Source organism: Rhinolophus sinicus, linkage group LG10, assembly GCF_036562045.2.
Source record: "Rhinolophus sinicus isolate RSC01 linkage group LG10, ASM3656204v1, whole genome shotgun sequence".
Lineage (NCBI taxonomy): Eukaryota > Metazoa > Chordata > Mammalia > Chiroptera > Rhinolophidae > Rhinolophus > Rhinolophus sinicus.
The window spans coordinates 94280169-94300108 of record NC_133759.1 but is presented as its reverse complement, the minus strand read 5'-3'; the positions used below and the strand labels follow the sequence as shown (position 1 = coordinate 94300108).

Below are 19940 nucleotides of genomic sequence, written 5' to 3'. Positions count from 1 at the left end.
TTTTCTGGGCTTCAGTTTTCCCCATCTGTAAAATGGGTATTGTAATAGAACCTACCTCACAGGGTTGAGGTGAGGATTAATTGAGACAATGCATTTAAAATATCTTCACAGAAAGTGTTCAATAAAAGGGAAGCTTGTCTGTTTCCCACTTGACTTGAGAATCAAGACTGGCCCCTACTTGTCCTTGCATAGCCCTCCCCAGCATTTAGCAGTCTCTGCAGGTACTAGGTACACACTATTTACTGAATGGGCACGGTATGGTAAGACAAGGTTTTAGAATATAACCGATACAGTGAGAAAGGTCCACAGAGCCTGTGAAAGAGGAATCTGGAATTCTTCAAATTTCAGGGCTGCATGAGAATAAAATCAAAGAAAGCCCAGGAGGGAAGGGGTGATCCCTCACAGAGCGGTCAGACACCTGATCCATAAAACAGCTGGTCCCGCCTATGAATGATTTATGCCACCCGCTTCCTCAAGTCAGCATACTATTCCAAAGCTACCACCCCTTTCCTGAGAAATCTTTTGCTTTACAAGAGATAAAATTCCACAAAGCCAGTCATCTATAAAGTACAAGACAAGGCAGGATCTAACGACGTGTTAACTCAGAAGGCTATAGAAGCTCAGGGAAGTGAACAGTGGGGATGGTGTTGGGCCCTAAAGGTGAGTAGGATTTGCAAAGCTGGAAGACATGGGGACAGTATGGCCCTAGGCACTGAGAGGGGCTGTGGCAGGCTTGAGAATGGGCTTAAGAGGGACAGATCTGACTTGAGGCAGGTCTTCTTGGAACAGCTGAGCACAGGCCCCTGGTGTGAGAAGTTGCCCACAGCCCCTCCTGCCCAGGTAGGGTCACAGAGACTTACCATGCTGGAGTGGACCGTCGCCTGCTCAATGTACCTTGCAATGCCTGTGACAAATGCATTCCTGTCCTCGAAGTTTGTGTCAAAGTTAGCCTGTGGGAATCAGAGGACAGGAACATTTGGTTGTTAGAAAACAGGTCCCAGGTGGCTGGGTGCCCAGGAAGCAAATTGCTGCCTACAAATGCCACAAGTTCTCTGTGGAAAGCTATGTACACAGTGCCCTCTCATCTACTTCCAAGAATCTCACGCTGGACCACACCGGGCAGGAGCCGTCTACAGACATGGCCCGTACCCCCTGCTCATTGGTAGTTCCCAGATGTACCCAGCCGACCCCCAGAAGTAAATGCTTACACTATACAAGCCTAAGTACCTGTTAAACTTAAGGTGTGCATTGCTTTCATCCAGCAGTTGCAAAAATACTCACGTGAGGGTGGAGACACATACATACAAGGATAACAAATGCAGCATTTTTTTTGTTATAGAAAAAACTGGAGATCATACAAATGTCCATTCATAGTGAAAGGCTAAATAAATAATAGTATATCTATACTCTTGGACTTATATATACTCCGTGGTGATTAAAAATAATGTGGCAGCATTTTCAGGGGAAAATATCCGTAACGAATTTTAAGTTAAAAAAGCCAAATCATAGAGCAATGTATATAGTATGATTCCCTTTGGGTGTATTAAAAATATATACATATATGTGGTAAAATAAAAAAAAGGGGTGTGTGTGTCTACATATAGACATAGTTACAGGGAAATTTTTATTTGCTATACTTTTCTGTATTGCTTATAATAAAAAAAAAATTATATAGTTAAAAATTTAATCTGTGTTACAAAATGTGAATGAACCAAGTTTGAGTTGAACCTTTGGGCATGTGCTTCATAAATCTGACCACTGAATAAAATTGAAAATATATTATGCATTTATATTTAGTTTCATTTAGCAGTCCAAGAACTTTCAAAAGGTCAGACAGATATAGCCAAGGATTTCAAATTAAGACTATTCTTTCTTAAAGTGGCATACTTGTCTGCAGACCATGGGCTGTTTGCAAGGCAGACTCCGGCTGCATCGATGCTGTCCCCATGTGTGCCCTGGTGGCATCGAGGTTTTGAGCAATCTGATCATGGTTTATCACAAGCTCACCTCTCTTAGGCAAAAGCAAACAACTGTGACCAGCTTCCCTGAGCCATTAGCTGCTCTGGGGAGTTGAAGAGCTCTTCTCACATACATGAAGGAAAAGTAATTACCCAGACAAGCTCTAGGGGTTTCTAAATTGCAATATTTAATTCATGAGGTCAAAGCTGCCAAAGCCTTGGTTGGTGCTGCAGCAAGAACAGCCGGGAAGGTATTTGGGGTCAGAGCAGATCAACAAGCCTTCCCCAGGGAGGAGAAATAGCTCGGGTGTACATTTACCAGCTAATCTATTCCTTACACTCTGTTCCACCAGTGCACCAGGGATTCCATCAGCGCACGGCCTTTCACCTTCTACAGGCAGACCTCCCTTTTTCCTCTGCCTTCAGGGCAAACCCTCTTAGGGGATCTCCAGAGCTCCCAAGCCTCCCAGTGCCCTGGGAGAATTTACCTGGTACATGATAGAGGAAGGTGGAGGCTCGATGCATGGCTGCTGGTCAGGGAGGGGCAGCTCTTCCAAGAGGTCCACGTTGGACAGGGCATCTTCCAGGGTCACGTGGGTGGTCATGGCTGCAGTTTCTGTATTCTACTCTGCGGGAAAGGAAGGGAAGGACAATGAAGAATTTCGGGGGCCTCCAAGCATTGCTCTCAGTTTCACCCTGTTCAGGCTCCTTCCAGAGAACAAAGGGAGTTAACATGCATTTAGACCATACTTGCTACTATTTCACAAGGTGCCTTCAACCGGCCCCTGATATTTGAAGATCTCTTTCCAGTTTATAAAGTACATTTTATGTCTGTTATCTCAGCTGAGCCTCACCACAACCCTCTGTGATCAGTATGGTAGACGTATCATAGCCACATAGCTAATGAAGACACAAAGAAGTGATGCAATGCCCACACAACCGCAGTGACCAAGAGCAAAGGACTTCAAGTAATGCCTGATGCTAAGACACAGGCCATGGTCAGCCCCCAACTTTTGTTCTTCATGAAAACATTTATCAGTTCCATTCTTAAATTACTGCATAGCACAAATATCCATGACTGCAACAGCCACTTGAAAGCAGAGCCTAGGTTTTACAAGCTGATTCAGCTGGGACTAAGAGAATTCGGACTCCAGCAAAAGTCATCTTATTTGCAAAAAGGAAGAGCCATCATCTTCCGTGGCCTGGCTGTGTTTTGTGTGCCACACTGAACAAATCAGCCCCAAATGGACATTTTTTTGTGTCTGGGAAGCTGGCAGAAGGCAGTGGCTTCGATGAGAACCTTGCCAGGCCGTGAAATTGAAGCGGCCCTGAACAGCACAGTTACCTAACTCAGCAAACAGTTTTCCGATACTCGTTTTTTTTCAAACATACATGAAATGTTGGTAAAAACTGATCATGACTGAGGCCACCGACTTCCCTCAAATATGACCTAGAAGTCACATTCACTGATTACAGTGCAATAAAATCAGAACTCAATGATGCAGATAATAGCCGCCCCCCCAACCCTCACACCTATGAAAATGTATAAAAACACACTTTTAGGTTATTCATAGCTAAAGAGGAATTCAAATAGAAATGATACAATATTTAGAATTGAAAGGGCGCATGAATAAATGTCTTAAAGGCATTTTGTAGGAAATAAGGAAGTAGAACTAAATGAACCCAATTTTCCATTCAAAATCTAAAGAAAGAATAAAAATTGACCCAAAGAGATGAGAATCTAGGGATTGATAATTACCAAAGCAGAAATGAAGCAAAAACAAAGCAAACCAAAACAGTACACTAGGTGAACAAAAATCTAAAACCTGAGCTTTGTAAGATTAGCAATAAGCTAACCCTTTGGCACATTTTAATAAGGAAACAAAGAGAAGGCCCAGGGTGGTGCTACAGGAGCACCCTTCCTTCCCCACCCCCAGTCATAGCAGGTGAAACACACTTGAGGGTTCTACTAAGAGTACTGAGTGCTGGAGGAGAATGTGCCTGGCCCACTAGGAAATATGTCAGGGCACATGGGAGAAGGACCCCGGACAGGAGAACTGGGTCCAGGGGCTAAAAAGGGCTGAAACAGCTGGAGTGTAGCTAACGGCATGCAGTCCCTACCCTGGTGTCTCCCTGAGGCCTACAGCTGAGAGGGCAGATGGAGCTGAACAGTTAATCGTGATTCACACTTCACTGGGTTAACACACCTCCCTGTCATGCACCATGGCAACAGCCAAAGCCACATCCAATGAGGACACAGGCAGCTCAGAAGTGACTTCCCCTTGTGCCCTCTGCAGGCACCTGGCCTCCCTGGGTAGTTTCAGGCCCTCCCCACACTTATGCTTCTTCCTCTTCTCTCTTCTCACCCCTGAATTCTAAGTGTGCCATTCGCTTCTACAGCAAAACCATTTGCCAAAGCACAGACAAGACTGCCCTCTTTCTTACACTAATAAGTCCCTTGTGCAGGAGGGGTTAATGATTTTTATGGCACATAATGCTGTACAAGTTCCAAAGCCCTAATAACTCTCCTCGTTAATTCAAATAATAACAATAATAAACCTAAACTTTGTTTTAGCCCTTGCTCTTTGGGAGACACTCTGCCAAATACTTGACTATTGTAATCTTGTATCAACTCTATAAAGGTAGGTACTACTATGATTATTCCCATTTACAGATGCACAAAAAGAAGCTTAGAATTTAAGTAATTTCACAAGGTCAAGGGCTGGCAAGTGATGGAGCTGTGGTTGGAACCAAGGTTTGTCCTACATAAAAGGCCTAGAAGCAGCTATTTATCAAAGGGACCCAGGAGCCAACTTGAGGCAACTCCCATTGGCCAAACATGGGGCAAAGTGAACACCACTTAGCGTAACTCAAAGGACTTGAAACAATATCAAATATGTTTAAATCCATGAAAGCATAAAGATACCTAATAGAAACTTGGTTTTTATTACTTTGTTACTGTTGGAGCATGCCTGTGAACCAACTTTTATGTTGAAAAACAATAAACAAAGGAAACAAGAGAACACTTAACCTGTCTTTCCTATACAAATTGCAACAGTGGAAAACCAAATTGCAGAAGAGAGGTGTTTCTGTCTCTCCCGTTTTTTTACCTCCCAGAAATAGTGACAGAATTAAAATATCCCTCTTTTCCAACCCCCAATGAACAAATGGACGAAGGTACTGATCAACTGCTGCTAACATCAATAATGAAAGACAATCAGACATTATGTGCCTCCTGATGGAAAAACACACTTTTCTATGAAGAAAGATGGACCCAAAACAAAAAAACTTCAATCTACTCAAGCGTTGATACCAATTGACAGGAAATACAGAAGAACACACTTAAAATATGCCACAGTGATGCCATCAGTAAAATGCAATCTATGGGAAACTCTGCTGGACAAACAACTCAGTGCTTTCAACAAATAAATTGCAAGGAGAAAAAAGAGGTGGAAAGGAAAGCTTATAAGACCTTATTTAGATCCTATTCCAAACAAACCACCATAAAAATAAAATTATAACATTTACAAGAAAATTGGAAAATAGAATACTGATTGGATATTTGATAATATTAAGGAAACAGTGTTATTATTTTTTATTGTGATGATATTGGTGTTGTTCTAAAAGATTCCTTAGCTTCTAGAAATACCTACTAAAATATGGATAAAAGGATATAGGTGTTTGCTTCCAAATGATACTAGATGGGTGAATAGTGAGAAATGGAACAAAGCCAGCCATGAGTTTATAGTTGTTAATGCTGTGAGATGCTTACACAGAGATTTATCATATTTTTTCTATATAATTTTATATATATTTGAAATTTTCCAGGAAACCCCCAGCTTAGTGTATACATTCCCAGTTCTAATATATCTTCCCTTTATCTTCTCTGACTCCCACTTGTCATGACCTTTCCCTTCTCCTGTCTCCTATAACATGGGTTTCTTCTGGGCTTTACAGACATCAAAATACTAATTTACTAGAATAACCCTTAAGGTTTCCCCTTTAACACAATAATACCCCTGAACTTCACTTGAAGAGTATCAATAACTGAACAGCCTACAAAGTCAGTAAATTAGGAATCTTTATTTCTATCAATGCAACCTTTCTTTTCTCCTTGTAAATATAGCTTCTCTAATGGATTTCTATGTTTGTTTGTACATAACTCACTGCCTAAAGGAGGAAGAAATGAGACATTTTTAACTCAAGTGCTGGAAGTCACTGCCAACTCCCCACCAATTGGAAAGAAAAAACGTACGGGAAATTTTAACAAAGGTATACATGAAAATCAGTTATTTTCTGGCCTAAATGTCCTGTCTTTTATGCAACCTTCCAAATGAATTCTTTAATTCAGTCTATGAACATATGGCCATTTGGTCATTTTAGAAGAGAAATTAATAAAACATTAAAAAATGAACAGTGTTATGGGAGCATCATTTACCAGACACACCTGCAACCTCTCAGTGTGGGGCACTCAGGGCATATTTAAGTTCAGTGTCTTCACAACAAACTCAAACTCGGTGTGGCCAGGTTTCACAGAGACAAGGAATAACACTGAGCTTATAGGCAATTTGCTTCTGAGAAGTGCCCTTGGCTGAGATGACTGATAGATCCTGAGCAAAAGGAGGTGGGCCGCACAAATGCAGGATGGGAGGAACCTGGCTTTGGGAATGCAGGTTCTGACTACCCACAGGTTAAACCCTGCTACTCTGGAAGCAAGAGATCTGCATTGTTTTCTGTTTGACATTCTGCAAGTAAAATGAAGAAAGGTATTTTTCCTGAGGTGGAACACTAGGCTAAGGATAGTGGTTAAGCTTGAGCCATGGGGCTCAAATCCGTCATCTGCCACTTTACTAGTTATACAACTGTAATAAACATAGTACTGAACCTCTCTGAGCCTCAGTTTCCTTAGCTGTAAAGGGATGATAATACTCCCTTACCCTCAGTGATTTATTCTGAGACTTATGACAGTGTGGCATATGGAGTGCTTAGCCCAGGAGCAGGCACAGAGTAAGCACTCGAGGAAATGTTAGCCAGTCGGGTGGCCTCTTTTTAACAGAGTGAATGGATGAATTAAACATTGTAATGATACTTCTACCCAAAAGGAAGCATTTCTATTATCACTCTGATAGCTCAGCTTTATAGATCTTGCATACTGACTTCCTCAATCACAACTACCCTGCAAGTTTGAGAGGTCAGGTGTTATTTTTGCTGTCTTTCTAAGGAGGGCACACTGTGACTGAGAAGTGAAAATTTCCATTCAAGGTCACACGGTCAGCTAGTGGCTGAGCTCCAGCAGAAAGGGGATATCTTTACTCCCAGTTCTATTCCCTTTTTTCAAGACCACACCTACTTTTGTATCATTTTGAAAGGTACAAAGCACATTCCTTTTTTACCCCCTCCAGTTTGGCTGCTTTTTCCTTCCTCAAGAAGAACAAGACTACGCCAAGCTAGAAAGATCAGGTAACTGTCACCTTTGGGTTTTATTAGGGTGGTGCAAAAGTAATTGCAGTTTTTGCAATTATTTTTAATCTTTTCAACTGCAATTACTTTTGCACCAACCTAATATGCACATCCACAGGCCAGGAAATATGTTCCCTGTCGGTAAATCTCTCCAGCTAGAAAGCAACTAAAATAAGTAAAAAGAATAAAATTTAAAATATAGGTATATTTACATATACAATAAAAGATGTCAATTAATATAAATATTTTAAAAGGGAGGCTTAGATAGTCCCCCTTAAAATTTTTTTTTAAAGCAGCATTTGAGCAGGGAAAAATACCAAGAAGTAATTCACAGTGTGACCAGCTTTCCCACCGTGGGTATAAGCGGGGTGTGTCTGGAGACTGTGTGGGGATTCGAATTTGCCATGACAGAAGATGGCTCCACAGGTCATAGTGGTCCCCTGCAGCTGAGACCCTTTTACACGTCAGAACTTCTTCACAGGTGCGGGGGCCACGCAGGGACATAGTCACTTGTGTGAATCTTAGAAGACTTCCATAGAGTGCATCCAAATGGACCATGTAGCTTATTCCAAACAGGCTGCCAGTGAAACATTTTGCAGGAACACCCTACTCATCCAAAGGTCAGACCCTGTGGCTCCAAACCCCACAGGAGCCACCTGAAGCCACCTGTCAAGTAGCACCTGTGCCAATCTGTAAAATAAGGCCACAGGTTAGAAGCAGCCTGGATGGTGACAGGAGCAAGCCTCACGGTGGCACGTACAGAGACAGAGCTATACGAGGTGGAGGGAGGAACCATACAGGCGTAGGCGTCTGAGCCATGGAGGGTACGACCAATAGCTCTACACAATGCAAGAGCCTGTAGACATCTCACCGGTATCACGGTTCACAACAGAACTCAAAATACTTCATATGTTGCCAGAATGATTCTAGAGCTGGGAGAGACATACGGGACTGCTTACCTCCTGAAGAAGGCTTTCTGACTCCCTCTTCCTTAGCTGATTCTACCTTCTCCCAGTGTGCTCCTTCTTTCATGGCATCTGTAAAACTTCATTATACAATTTACCATGTTTTCTCTTCTGACCTAAACAATAAACTCCTGGAGTGCAGGCACAGTGCCTAATTCACACCCAGCTCCCAGCACAGTGCTAAGCACACATTTACAGCTAAACTGAACTCTATGTTCAATGAGTGGATCACCAATGAACCCAAGTCATCGAGAAAAGCGGTGCTATGTCCAAGATACTATGTTTTTAAAAATGGGAGAGGAGATGAAGGAATATAAATAGCAAGAAAACTGCTCATATTTTAGAAAGAACTTCATCAAAATGGTTCAAATATTTAACATTTGAGCATGTAAACAGCTTCCATATTCTATAAACAGTTATCTATGACATAAAATCTCTTTCCTCTATCACTGTATGTCCCCATTTCACTCATCCTTCAAGGTCCCTCCCCTCTGTGACACGATTGCACCTGCCTTGGAACTCCCTGGGATTATTAGCAGTGTTGGTGAGGACGTGAAACTGGAACTCTCATACATTCCTGCTAGGAATGCAAAATAGCACAGCCACTTTAGAAAACAGTTTTGTAGTTCCTCAAGTTATAAAACAGAGTTACCATATGACCCAGCAATTCCACTCCTAGGTATTTCAGCACTACCTCTCTTCTGACACTTTCTGCCTCAGAAGGGTCGCAAGTACTGCTACTTCCTCTTCCCAGGCCAGGGCAAACGTTGCTAATCGTTAATGTGTTTATTTCTCAATGAGTCCACAGGCAGCCTCAAAATCCTTCTTGTGAAATACAGAACTCCAGGAGGCCACTAGCAATCAATCTGAGTTTGCCCATGAGATAAAACACAGATGCCCTTCCTACGGTAGAATAATGCATACGTGTATAAGCTCCGTGAGGTCAGGGACCACACTTTACCCATCACTGAATACGTCAGAGAACTTAGCAGAGTGCCGAGGACAGATTAGGCACAGAGGAAGTAGTGGATGAAAGAATGTCCCGATGCCCCCGAGTCCCCTAACGACATAGGAGAAACGAGAGGACCTGAAGTTGGCTGTGTCTTCACTTCTAGTTTTCTCATTCCTTCTCCGTCACTATTAATAATACAAACTAAATCAACATGGAATACGCAGTCACATCCATAAACTTCCTGTACAATCATTTACTTAATAGGTTTTCTAAATAGACTTTTTGCTTTTACTTTGTACATACATGGTAGAAGGAAGCTGTAGATCACCATCACTAACAGAGAACCAGTACTGGTTGCCATAAACAGAAGAAAACTATAAAAAAATTAAAATAAAAACAGTGAAAACAAACATAGGTCTGGGTACCATCTGAAAATCATCTCATACCCACCATTAATACGAGTATGTTGATGAGCGGTGGTTTAGTGTGGTGGTAAACTAGGATTCGAATCCTGGCTCTGCCACTTCCTGGCTGTGTGACCTTGGGAAGGTGACAGGTTTCAGAGCCTCATTTTCCTCATCTTTGATGTGAGGAATCATAATACTTCCTACCTCATAAATGAGTTAATCCATGTAAACAGCTTGGTAGGTAGAAAGTGACAAAAAAAATTAGTTCCCCCACAAAACCAAATCCAACAACATATAAAAAGGATTATATACCATGACCAAGTGAGATTCATCCCAGGAATGTAAAAGTGGTGTAACATTAACATGTGAAAAATCAATGAATGTGATAAGCCGTATCCATGGAATAAAGGACCAGCCCCCTAGGAGCATCTCAGTACATGTAAAAAAAAAAAAAAAAAAAGCACTGGACAAAATCTCACCCTCTTTCATGATAACAACATTCAAGGAATAGGAGGGAACTTCCTCAACCTGAAAAAGGGCAGATACAAAGAAACCCCACCGCCAACATTACACTTCATGGTGAAAGACTGCATGCTTTCCCCCTATAATTAGAAATAAGACAGATAATAACAAGTATTGGTGAGGATGTGAAATTAGAGCCCCCCCAATACACTGCTGGTAGCAATATAAAATGGTACAATAACTTTGGAAAACAGTGTGTCCATTTCTCAGATTTTTAAACATAGTGTTACCATAAATAAAATATGGTCTATCCATACAATGGAATATTATTCAGTCACAAAAAGGAATGAAGTATGCACGTATGCTATGGCATGGATGAACTTTGAAAATAGTATGCTAGATGAAAGAAGCACAATATGCTTTTAAAGGAAATGTCCAGAAAAGGCAAATCTATAGAGACATCAAGTAGATGAGTGGTTGCCTAATCTCGGGGTGGGGATGGGAGGAAATAGGTGGTGCTGCTGACGGGCACGAGGTTTCTTTCTGGGGTGATGAAAATGCTATAAAACTGATCATGAGGATGGTTGTACAACTCTGTGAATACTGAAAATTACTGAGCTGTATGCTTTAAACGGGTGAATTGTATAATACAGTGAACTATATCTCCATAAAGCCACTACCAAAGCACGTTAGTATTTGTATGATGACTTTTGGTAAACTTTGGGTATAACATAAGCAGAAGTGGTACAAAGAGAGCTAGAAGCTGGAGTAGGAGGAGCTTGGGGAGTTTGATGCTGCCCCTACAAGCAGAGACTGTTGAATAAAAATCAACAGGGGAAAGCAGGAGAGAAAAAGAGAGCCACATATACACTCATATTAACTCCATGGGCCAGTCCCCTTAGGCGGCAGGGTGGGCGGGACCACCAGGGGGCAGGGCCCAAACCAGGCCCCTCCCCTGCTTGCTTTTGTTGTACTGCCCTCCGTCAGGGCCTGGGGCTGCCCCACCCAGGAGGCTCCTCAGGCGAAACCCTCTTAGGTAGGGTGATGGGCTTTGAGGTTGAGAATGAGAACAAGATGGATCTCTGGCTCCCCTCCTACCTGAGCTCTCTTTCTACTATGAGGACATTGAGGCTGAAAGATGGGAAAGACTTGTACATGGTCACCTGGCCAGTTACAGGCAGAGCTGGGGCTAACACTACAACTTCCTGGGAAGACAAGAGGACCCAATACAATAACAGATATGACAGAGCTGCAAAAGAAAATGAGGAATATGAGAGAGAGAGATTGAGAGAGAGAGAGAGAGAATTCTAATCCTGTGATAAAACAAAAAGCCATGTAAGAAAGGAAATATAATCAAAGGACATTACTTGGCTGTCGCATGATCATTTACACATCTTAATAATGTAGACACTTTAAACACGATTTTGGTTAAAATAGAACTCTTACTATATTGGGCGATGGGGGCAGGGGAGGGTGGGGGATGGTGTAAGAAAGTGAAATCTTCATCCATCACAGCAGGAAGTAAATAGACAATGCAGAGAATAGATAAATCAAGAAACAGCTGTGTAAGCTTATCATTTAGAGATCTGGAAGCAACTACTGGAAAAAACAGAGTTAAAAGCTGCAGCCTCTGGGGGAGGTGGGTACTGGATGGTTGTTGGTTGTTTTTCATTGTCTTTTAATACTATTTGTCTTTTTAAAGCAGGTGTATGTATTGCTTTCATCAAAAATTTAAAATTTACTCTAAAAGACAACCCAAGGCCTTCTTATTTGCAGTTCAGGTATCTGGCCAGCCCCCAGCACTGTTTCTAGGCAATCTTTGCCATGTAAGTCCCTCACTGTGGGCCTTCTGGGACCAAAGGCTCTGTCACCTGCAGCTTCTCTCCACACAGGGGACCTGAGGTCAGAGCAGAGAAGGCCAAATCAGCCTGGACTTGGGCCTCTGGAGAAGGCCTACCCTCCTCTTTGTTTACAGCAAAGAAAAAGATTCTGGTGCGGCTAAAGGGCTTGCCACTGCATTTGCCATTTTACTCAGCTGCTTCCTGACTTGTCAGGGTTGAGGCAGCCTTTCTGTGGATCACTCCACCCGACCAGGCAGACACCATCCTGTTGGGTGGGAAGGTCATGCCACCGAAGGCAGCTGGATGATTTGCTCCCGCTGGAGCATGTGACAGGCCATCACATGAAGGACACCAACATGACTTGTATCTGGGGAGAGGAGCTGCCTCTCAGAGGCACCTGCTGAAACTCAGAAAGGGAAACCACTGCACCTGCTGTGGCAACCAAGTGTGAGGCTTCAGGTTTGGCCACCGGATCGGGGCACAAAGATCTCAGCTTCACCGACGTGAAATTGCAACTCGAATGGGGCTCAGTCTGAAGACTGACTTGGGTCCTGAAATCACATTTTCACGCAGGGCGATATCCCTGTCTGTAAAATATGGAGGTCAGCCTGGTAGTGGTTCTCAGCCATGATGTCAAAACTCCCAAGGTGAAGGTTGCTGTGGCAACTTGTACGAAAAACGGTGTAAGTAGTGAGGTTTGCAAACAAGGTGCTTTTTATTATGTGTGAGGGAGGGCTCAAAGTCCTCCCACGATACCATTGTTCACCTCTTTCCTTGAGAAGGAGAAAAATGGGGTAGAATTGGGGAGGGGATGGGTGTGGGGGTGATAGGTGGAGCATGTCAACACTGTCCATCATAAGCACTAAAATTTTTTCTTTTTTAAAAAGCAAAACCAAAAGTAACTAGGTAGGAATCACTAGACTTGAGCCTCTCGAGGCCCTTCCAACTTGAAAGCAAATGACTGACTATAATGGGACCCTCCAGCCATAGGGCTTCCACAAAGACCTCACTTCCTGCCATGGACGAGCCACTGTGGCCAGGGTGTTTCGGGTGCCAAAACCTGCCCATGGACATTCTTGCTTTGTGCCTTTGCTCAAAGTCTCTCCACTCCCTAGTGGGCTGTTCTCTCCCCTTCTCAAATCCCACCCTGGGCCATCATCAAGGCCTAATTCAAGGTAGGCCTCCTCCATGAAGGTGTGACCAGCCAAACTCCACCACAACCTTCATTTCTCTGGATTCCTATAGCACTCACTGTCTAAAGTCCATAATTTCCTACTGCATTATAAACTGCTTTATATTTTATTAATTCTTTGGATCACCAAGAATGACAGAGATAGTCTTTTTTTTTTTTTGGGGGGGGGGGGATGTGGTCTGACCCATAGCAACCAGCATAGAGCTGGGCACATACCTAGCTTAACACTTCATGAATGATTTGTTGAATGCATGAGCCCCTGGCCAAAATTCATGTCTTCTGGTTAAAAATAATCATACAAAATTTAAAACATCACGGTCCTCTAAGACACCATATCTAAGTAAGTCTTATTACTGTGAGAATCTGAAGAGATCGCTTTAGAAAATTCTTCTGTCATCAAGTTTCCACCTCAAACCTCAAAAAGCAGAGCCTCATTTCTCTTTCCCATCACATAGTTGGAGGCTGATGACTGACTCCTAGTTTTGAATTCTTGGCTCATGAGTGATACCTTGCCAAAATCGGTCTTAAGGCATCACATTTTAAAAGCACAAATCGAAAATCGTTCTCAGGTATCCCTTCACTTAACACTGAGTTATTGAGTGTCTTCTATGAGGGTCAGTCCTGCAGATCCTCTTTGATCTCGGCTGGACCTTCAGTGAAGTTAAGACAATCCTTTCATTCATCCCCAGTTGATTTCTCATTCCACCCACAGAGGCAGCTGCTCCAAACCTCCGGAAGTCTCTTGAACTTTCCCAACCAGCACATTACCTTTAATTTCTGCGGAGGACCTCATCTCCTGCCTTGTTTAGAAGGCAGGGACCATACAACATGGATATACTAAACACAGCTCCGTTCCTCAAAGAGATTAAAGTCTGAGAACCACTGCTCTTACATGGCCTAACGATGACGCAAACACAAAATCAAAAGGCCTATTGATGAAGTCATCATTGGGTTTTTCTCAGGCTACTTTCCAGGAGGCCATGTTTACTTTCCTCTCTCCTTGCACTGCTTCTGAGTTGCTGTGAGTCTATAAAAACGACACTCAGCCAGAATGATCCCTGCAAGAAATTCTGCCTGAATCCCAAGCTCAAAATAATTTCCTTTAAGAAGTTGCACCCCATGTGTTTTCTACTCTGTTGCCAGGGTCCAAGCAGTGTGGCCTGAATGGGTCTCCTTTGAAGCACATCACACACAGCCTTTGGCATAACAGCCATGGCTAGGAAACCAATATCCAAACTCTTTGCCTCCTGGGAGGCGTCCACACCACTGACTGAAATCTGACGTGCCTTTTTACAGACCAGGCCATCCAGGGACTTTGACAGAATCTGCGAATCCCAAGGTGACTTTCAGTTTCCCATGGGTGCAATGAAACAGAGAGGCCACAGATTTTTCTTCTCAAATTGACACACAATATATAATTAATAAATTGTTCCTTTAGGAATGGATGGTAGCCATCCAAAAGAACCACACATTCAGGAACCTCCTTGTCTTTTCTCTTTCTATGGCCTTTTCTTCTCAGAGTGGAATTTGCAGACATTATCTCATCCACGGGCTCCTGTGGTGACAGGTAAGTAACAAACTGGGCAGGCTCTTCCCATTGCCCAATTTTTAAAGGCAGAGAGATCGTGGCTGATTTAAAGGAACACAGCAAGTCAGGGATACATCCTGTGTCCTAAGTCCACTGCACTGTTCTGTCTGCCTGGGAAACGACACATGCCCTTTATGTTCTTGGTTGGTTGCAAAAGGCTGAATGCATGCAGAGAAAGAGGTCCTTCCTGACCTCTGTGTGTTGAAATGTGAGAACCAGCTCTGCGCTTCTGCTCAGAGTATTCTTTCTGCCTTGTCTCTGCCTACTCACGTTATACCCACCCTCAGCGTGCTACTCAAGACCTCTTCCTACCTGAAGCCCTTACAGACACCGTCTTATCACTCTTTCCTTTGGCTACCTTTTGCAGGTAAACCTGAGGCTGGGTTTCCTGGTCCAACAGAGACCAACTCCCCTGGGAAAAGCAAAACCCAGGAAGGCTCTGGAGGTGGAGGGGTTGGTAAGAGCTGTGGGTTAACTACACCCATGAGCCACGTTGTAAATGATTATGTCATTTACACATTTAACAATATATAAGTGTAATAGTAGATGCTCTACTGAGCACTTTCATGCATCCCTCATTTAATAAGAGCATCCAGTGAAATACCAGCTCCTTCCCCACCGCTGCTGGCCTGTCACCTTCCCACCCTCGTGGGAAGGCAGCAGCATGTTCCACCCTCGTGCCCGGCCTCTATCACTAATGCGGGGCCCATCCTCTGGACTTCAGACATGGCTTTGCTCCTTAGAACAACGAGACCAAAGGCCATTTACAAAGGCTCCACTGAGGTGACTGAGGTCTGGTTTCGTCAACTATAAGAGAATAATTAATACTTGCCAGTAAAGAAACAGTCTCATTGTTATGGTGGCCACATGCAGGCCAAATGGCTATACAAGGCCATTTTGTGAAGCTCATGGTGGAACCCAGGGGCCGACAGAGGCCAAAAGAAACCCTCAAATGTGGAGACTAGAGCTCTGCACGTTTTCCAGGAGCGCTGTTCCCAATGTTAATCTGCTTATTCATCACCTAATCCCACTCTCTGGTCAATGACAGCAGTGGAGGCCCACAGCATGCCCAGAGAGGGCACAGTTTATCAGAAGGGACATGTGATGTTCTTCTGGGACCTTTCCCAGTTTTGAAATTCATGTCTACTTCCTTCTCTGGGCCAGCCTGACTTGAGGAAAACTCTTCAATCCTATTGGATTTTATACCCCACTCTTGGCCTCATGCCTAAAACAAGTTTTTCCTTTTCCATTTCCAGCAGGGACTGAACAAGGCAGGCTTGGGTGCTTACAGAACCAGTCAGAACTGGCCAGGAAATATAATAAAGAAGCTTAGTGAACCCAGAGCTAATGCCCGCAGCCAGAGGCTCATTGTGCATAAGCAGCCAGAGGCCCTGGCTTTGTAAGTAACAACACACTCTTCTTGTGGCCTAGTAACTATCCTGGCAGATGGCAGCCAGTGCCAACAAGTAATTCTCTATAGGAAACTTTCACCTCCCCCACGTGGACATTGGGTGCTCAACAATGCTTTGTAGTGACCGTAACCGATGACCGGTTACACATACATACTTGGAGGATATTTTTGCCCTCGGGGCCAAAGCTGCCCTTGCAGCAAACAGAGCTGACAGCTGCGAGATATTGTCATTGCAGGGAGCTGTTCCACAAAATTGCTACCCAGCTCCCCATTCCGACTTCCAGTTCACTGCTTGAAATTCCACCATTAGAGGTATCAAGTATTTGACCTAAAGCTTTGTTTCCCATTAAAATGCCTCTCAGCTTCTGTTTCCTTTCTGGTCAAAGGACATCAAAGCACCTGCTCTGCGTGGAATGGGAAATTCTTTTGTATTTCGCTCCTGAGGATAAATATGGTCACTGGCTCCTTTCTGGAGAACAAGGAGAATGGGAAGCACAGGGCACTGTGTGGAAGTGGAGGTAGGAGGCCTCAGGGAAGGTAACAGAAAAGGCTAATGCTGGAGAAAACAAGCTGCCCAGGGATGTGGACCTGGATTTTTGCCCTCAAACATCTGTGATCTGCCAAAATCTTCCAATAAGGCCTGTGCCCAAGAGGAAGGTAAGACCTACCCTAAGGGGACACAGGCAGGAGGTTTTTGGAAAGGGGAGTGTGGGAACCAGCACTGTCCCGATTTGCCCCTCATGCCCGCAGGACGGCCCCAATCTCCCTGTCCATTCCATGCCAGCACAAGCACCCAGGAACTGGCAGGTAAAGATCCTTGTCCCCTTCCTGGCCTGGCTGGAAGGGGAGTTGATGGCCATCAGCCCTTGGTGAGTGTTTCTGCTGTGCCAGGGAAACTAGGCGAGCAGAGGTCAAAGTCAGAATCCCTGGGCTGGGGAGGGCACCTGGGCAGACTGTGTCCTACTCTACGAGGTTCTCTGTATAGGTTCTCTTAATCAGACCATGCTTCCCGCCCCCACTCCTAAACAGAAAGCACCCCCTTCTCTTGCTTTTCACATAGGCGGTGTGCACTCATCCAGGGGGAGGGCTGTCCTGAAAAGCTGAAGCCACCACAGACAGGTAAGCATCGTCCTGATTCTTCAGATCTCAAGAAAAGCCAAGCTTTTCCCCAGCAGGCAAGCCCACTCATCCCCCTCCCCCTCGTCCTTCCCCGCCCCCAGCCATCCCCGAGGAGAGCGCTGCAAGCTTAGGCCAGAAGGCTTCAAAGCGGGTCAGACGAGCCTTCTCTCTCATTAAGGCCTCCACCCCCAAACATCGCCGCTTCGCCCCTCGCCCCACCCATCTCAGGTTCACCGCAGGGCGCTGGGTGCCTAAGGTGGCTGCCAGGCGGGCCCAGGCGGCTCTTGCTAGCCCTGGGGGAGGTGATGGTGGCCGCGGCGGCAGAGGCGGAGGCTGGCGCTCTGCTGTACCTGGGCGCCGGGATGTCGCCACCGCCAGGCTCGCGGCCGCTGCAGGTGTCTCCGGTACCCTGGATCAGTGCCGCTCCCTCTCCGGCCGGCGGCTCCCGCCCAGGCCGCGCACCTGCTGCCGCTGCGGCCGTCGTGCCGGTGCCCCTCCTAGAGTCGGCGCGTCCCTGCAGGGGGTCCGCGCCCCGGGGCCCAGGGTAGGCGGGAGGGAAAAGGGGACCGCGCGGGGCCTGGAGCCCAGCAACCGGGGCTTCCGGGGGCCCTCAGGCCGCGCTAGCGGTGGCGCTGCGCCGAGCGCCCCCCGTAGGCTAGAAGAAGGGGTGCCGGCACCTCGCGCATCCTCAGGGCTCCATCACTGTCTCCAGCGGCATCCCAGTCCCCGCGCGGGCCCCAAGGCCCGCGACCGCCGCTTACCTGGGTCTGCGGCAGGTCCGATGGAGCCGCCTGAGGATACCGCGGGGCCCCGCGGCGGGGCACAGGATGCTCTGCCCGGCTCCGCTCCACCGGCCGCTGCGCTCGGCCCCGCCCTCGGTCCCGCCCCTCCGCCCGCTGCAGCTCCGCCTCCGCCCCTGGTGCCCGGCCTCTTCCCCGTCGCGGCTGTCACACAAAGAGCAGGAAATGGCTGCGGCGAGGGGCTCCGGGTGCGCCCCTCACCGCGGCCGGCGCATCCCAGACCTGCCCCTCGGGCTCCCGCCCCAGTCCTGCCAGCCGCCCTGCTCTGGGGATGGAGAAAGGAGTGAGGACTGGTTCCTAGGCCCGCATGCCTGGGAACCACACCTGCAGCAAGGGAGGGCCGCAGCTTTGGGCTCCATTCGGATCTCATTGATGGCACAGTAGTTCCAAGTGCTCTTTTATCTACCTAACGTTTATCCAGCACCTATTTTATTCCAAGTACCGTGCCAGGAGCTGGGTGTGCACTGGTGTACAAAAGACAGGGTCCCTGCCCTTTTGGAGCTTTTCACCTACCAGGAGACACAGGGCATGCATAAATTAACCTAGCAAATGTCCAGTTACAGCTGAGAGAAGTCTTGTGAAGGGAAGGAACAGGTAAACCTGGGGGTTGGGGAGAGGGACCGTCTTTCTAACAACTGAGTCTGCTCTCCTCAGCTCAAGAATAACCTCTGGCACTCCTGTTCAGTCCCTTAAAGCCGAATCATAAGCAGGGACATACTTCAACTTCATTCAGGGAGAAGTGCCTAATGGACAAAAAGGAAAATATATGGTGACAGGAAGTAATTGCTGGCAAAGCCCAGGGAGGAGCTAAGTAAGAGAACAGGCTCTTTCTTCAAGGTGTAATCTGCCATTTAGGACTCTCCCAACAAATGGTTCTCACCGACGTGCATGCAGTCTGATGGATCTTCAGACCAGGCTGAAGTAAGACCACCAAATCCTAACCTTGAAGCAACTCCCTTCACTCTGTTCCTCAGATGCCACCATAGCTGTCAGGAGCCATACCTACCTTACAGGGTAAATAATTTGAAAGCACGTGAGACAGTTTAGGTGTATACAGATTGAAACAATAAAGTCCTGTTCAAAGAGAACTATTCGTAAATGTTTGCTGAGGGCCCATAAATGTATCCTTAACACTCAGCTCTTCCTATCGGGGGCTATTTATAGAAGAGCTGTATTACTCAAGTGTCTCCACAGAGCTGAGGCAGTCTTTGCCCTCACTGATCTCACACCATTTCCCAAGTACTCAGAAATCATGATCCTATGTGGTTTGTTGTTCAGATTACTCATTCTAATTTAAATCTAATTTAAATTGCTGTTTTAGAAAGGATAGCATATATATATATATATATATATATATATATATATATATATATATATATATATATATATATATATTTCTGTCCCTGATGACATGTGAGAAAGCTGTGGGGGTGTTTGTGGAAGACGGCATTTAAAAAGGAACTGAGGCTTCTTTCTTTTAAATTTTTTTTTTCCATTTTCCACTGTGATCCTTGGGATTCTGAATGTCAGTGATTACAAAGATGTAACAATGAAAGAATGGATTTTCATTCTAAATGGAATATTTTTTGGAATGTTGTAGATTTCTGGAAAATATATTCCTCCCTGAAGTTCCTTCCCTGTCTTTTCACCTTTTAGGAACAATTGCTTAGAAACAAAACACATGATTACCCTATGTATTTGGTTGGATCTGAGGCAAAAATAATTCTCTAACCCCTGAATTGTATTTGCTTATAAGGGGAAGCAATGTGATCTTTTTGAAACCAC

At 45.2% G+C, this 19940-nt stretch overlaps 1 protein-coding gene across 1 annotated transcript in view; it reads right to left on the bottom strand.

Moving 5' to 3' along the window:
* CYFIP2 (cytoplasmic FMR1 interacting protein 2) overlaps positions 1-18249 on the bottom strand; it is a 111341-nt gene extending 93092 nt beyond the window's left edge. The window contains exons 1-3 of the mRNA XM_074313846.1: positions 18117-18249; positions 2447-2586; positions 861-950 (exon numbers count right to left, since the gene is read on the bottom strand). Of these exons, the coding sequence (XP_074169947.1) occupies positions 861-950; positions 2447-2563 (207 nt within the window). The 5' untranslated portion in view covers positions 2564-2586; positions 18117-18249. The remainder of the gene's footprint in view (positions 1-860; positions 951-2446; positions 2587-18116) is intronic.
* Positions 18250-19940: the final 1691 nt, after the last annotated feature.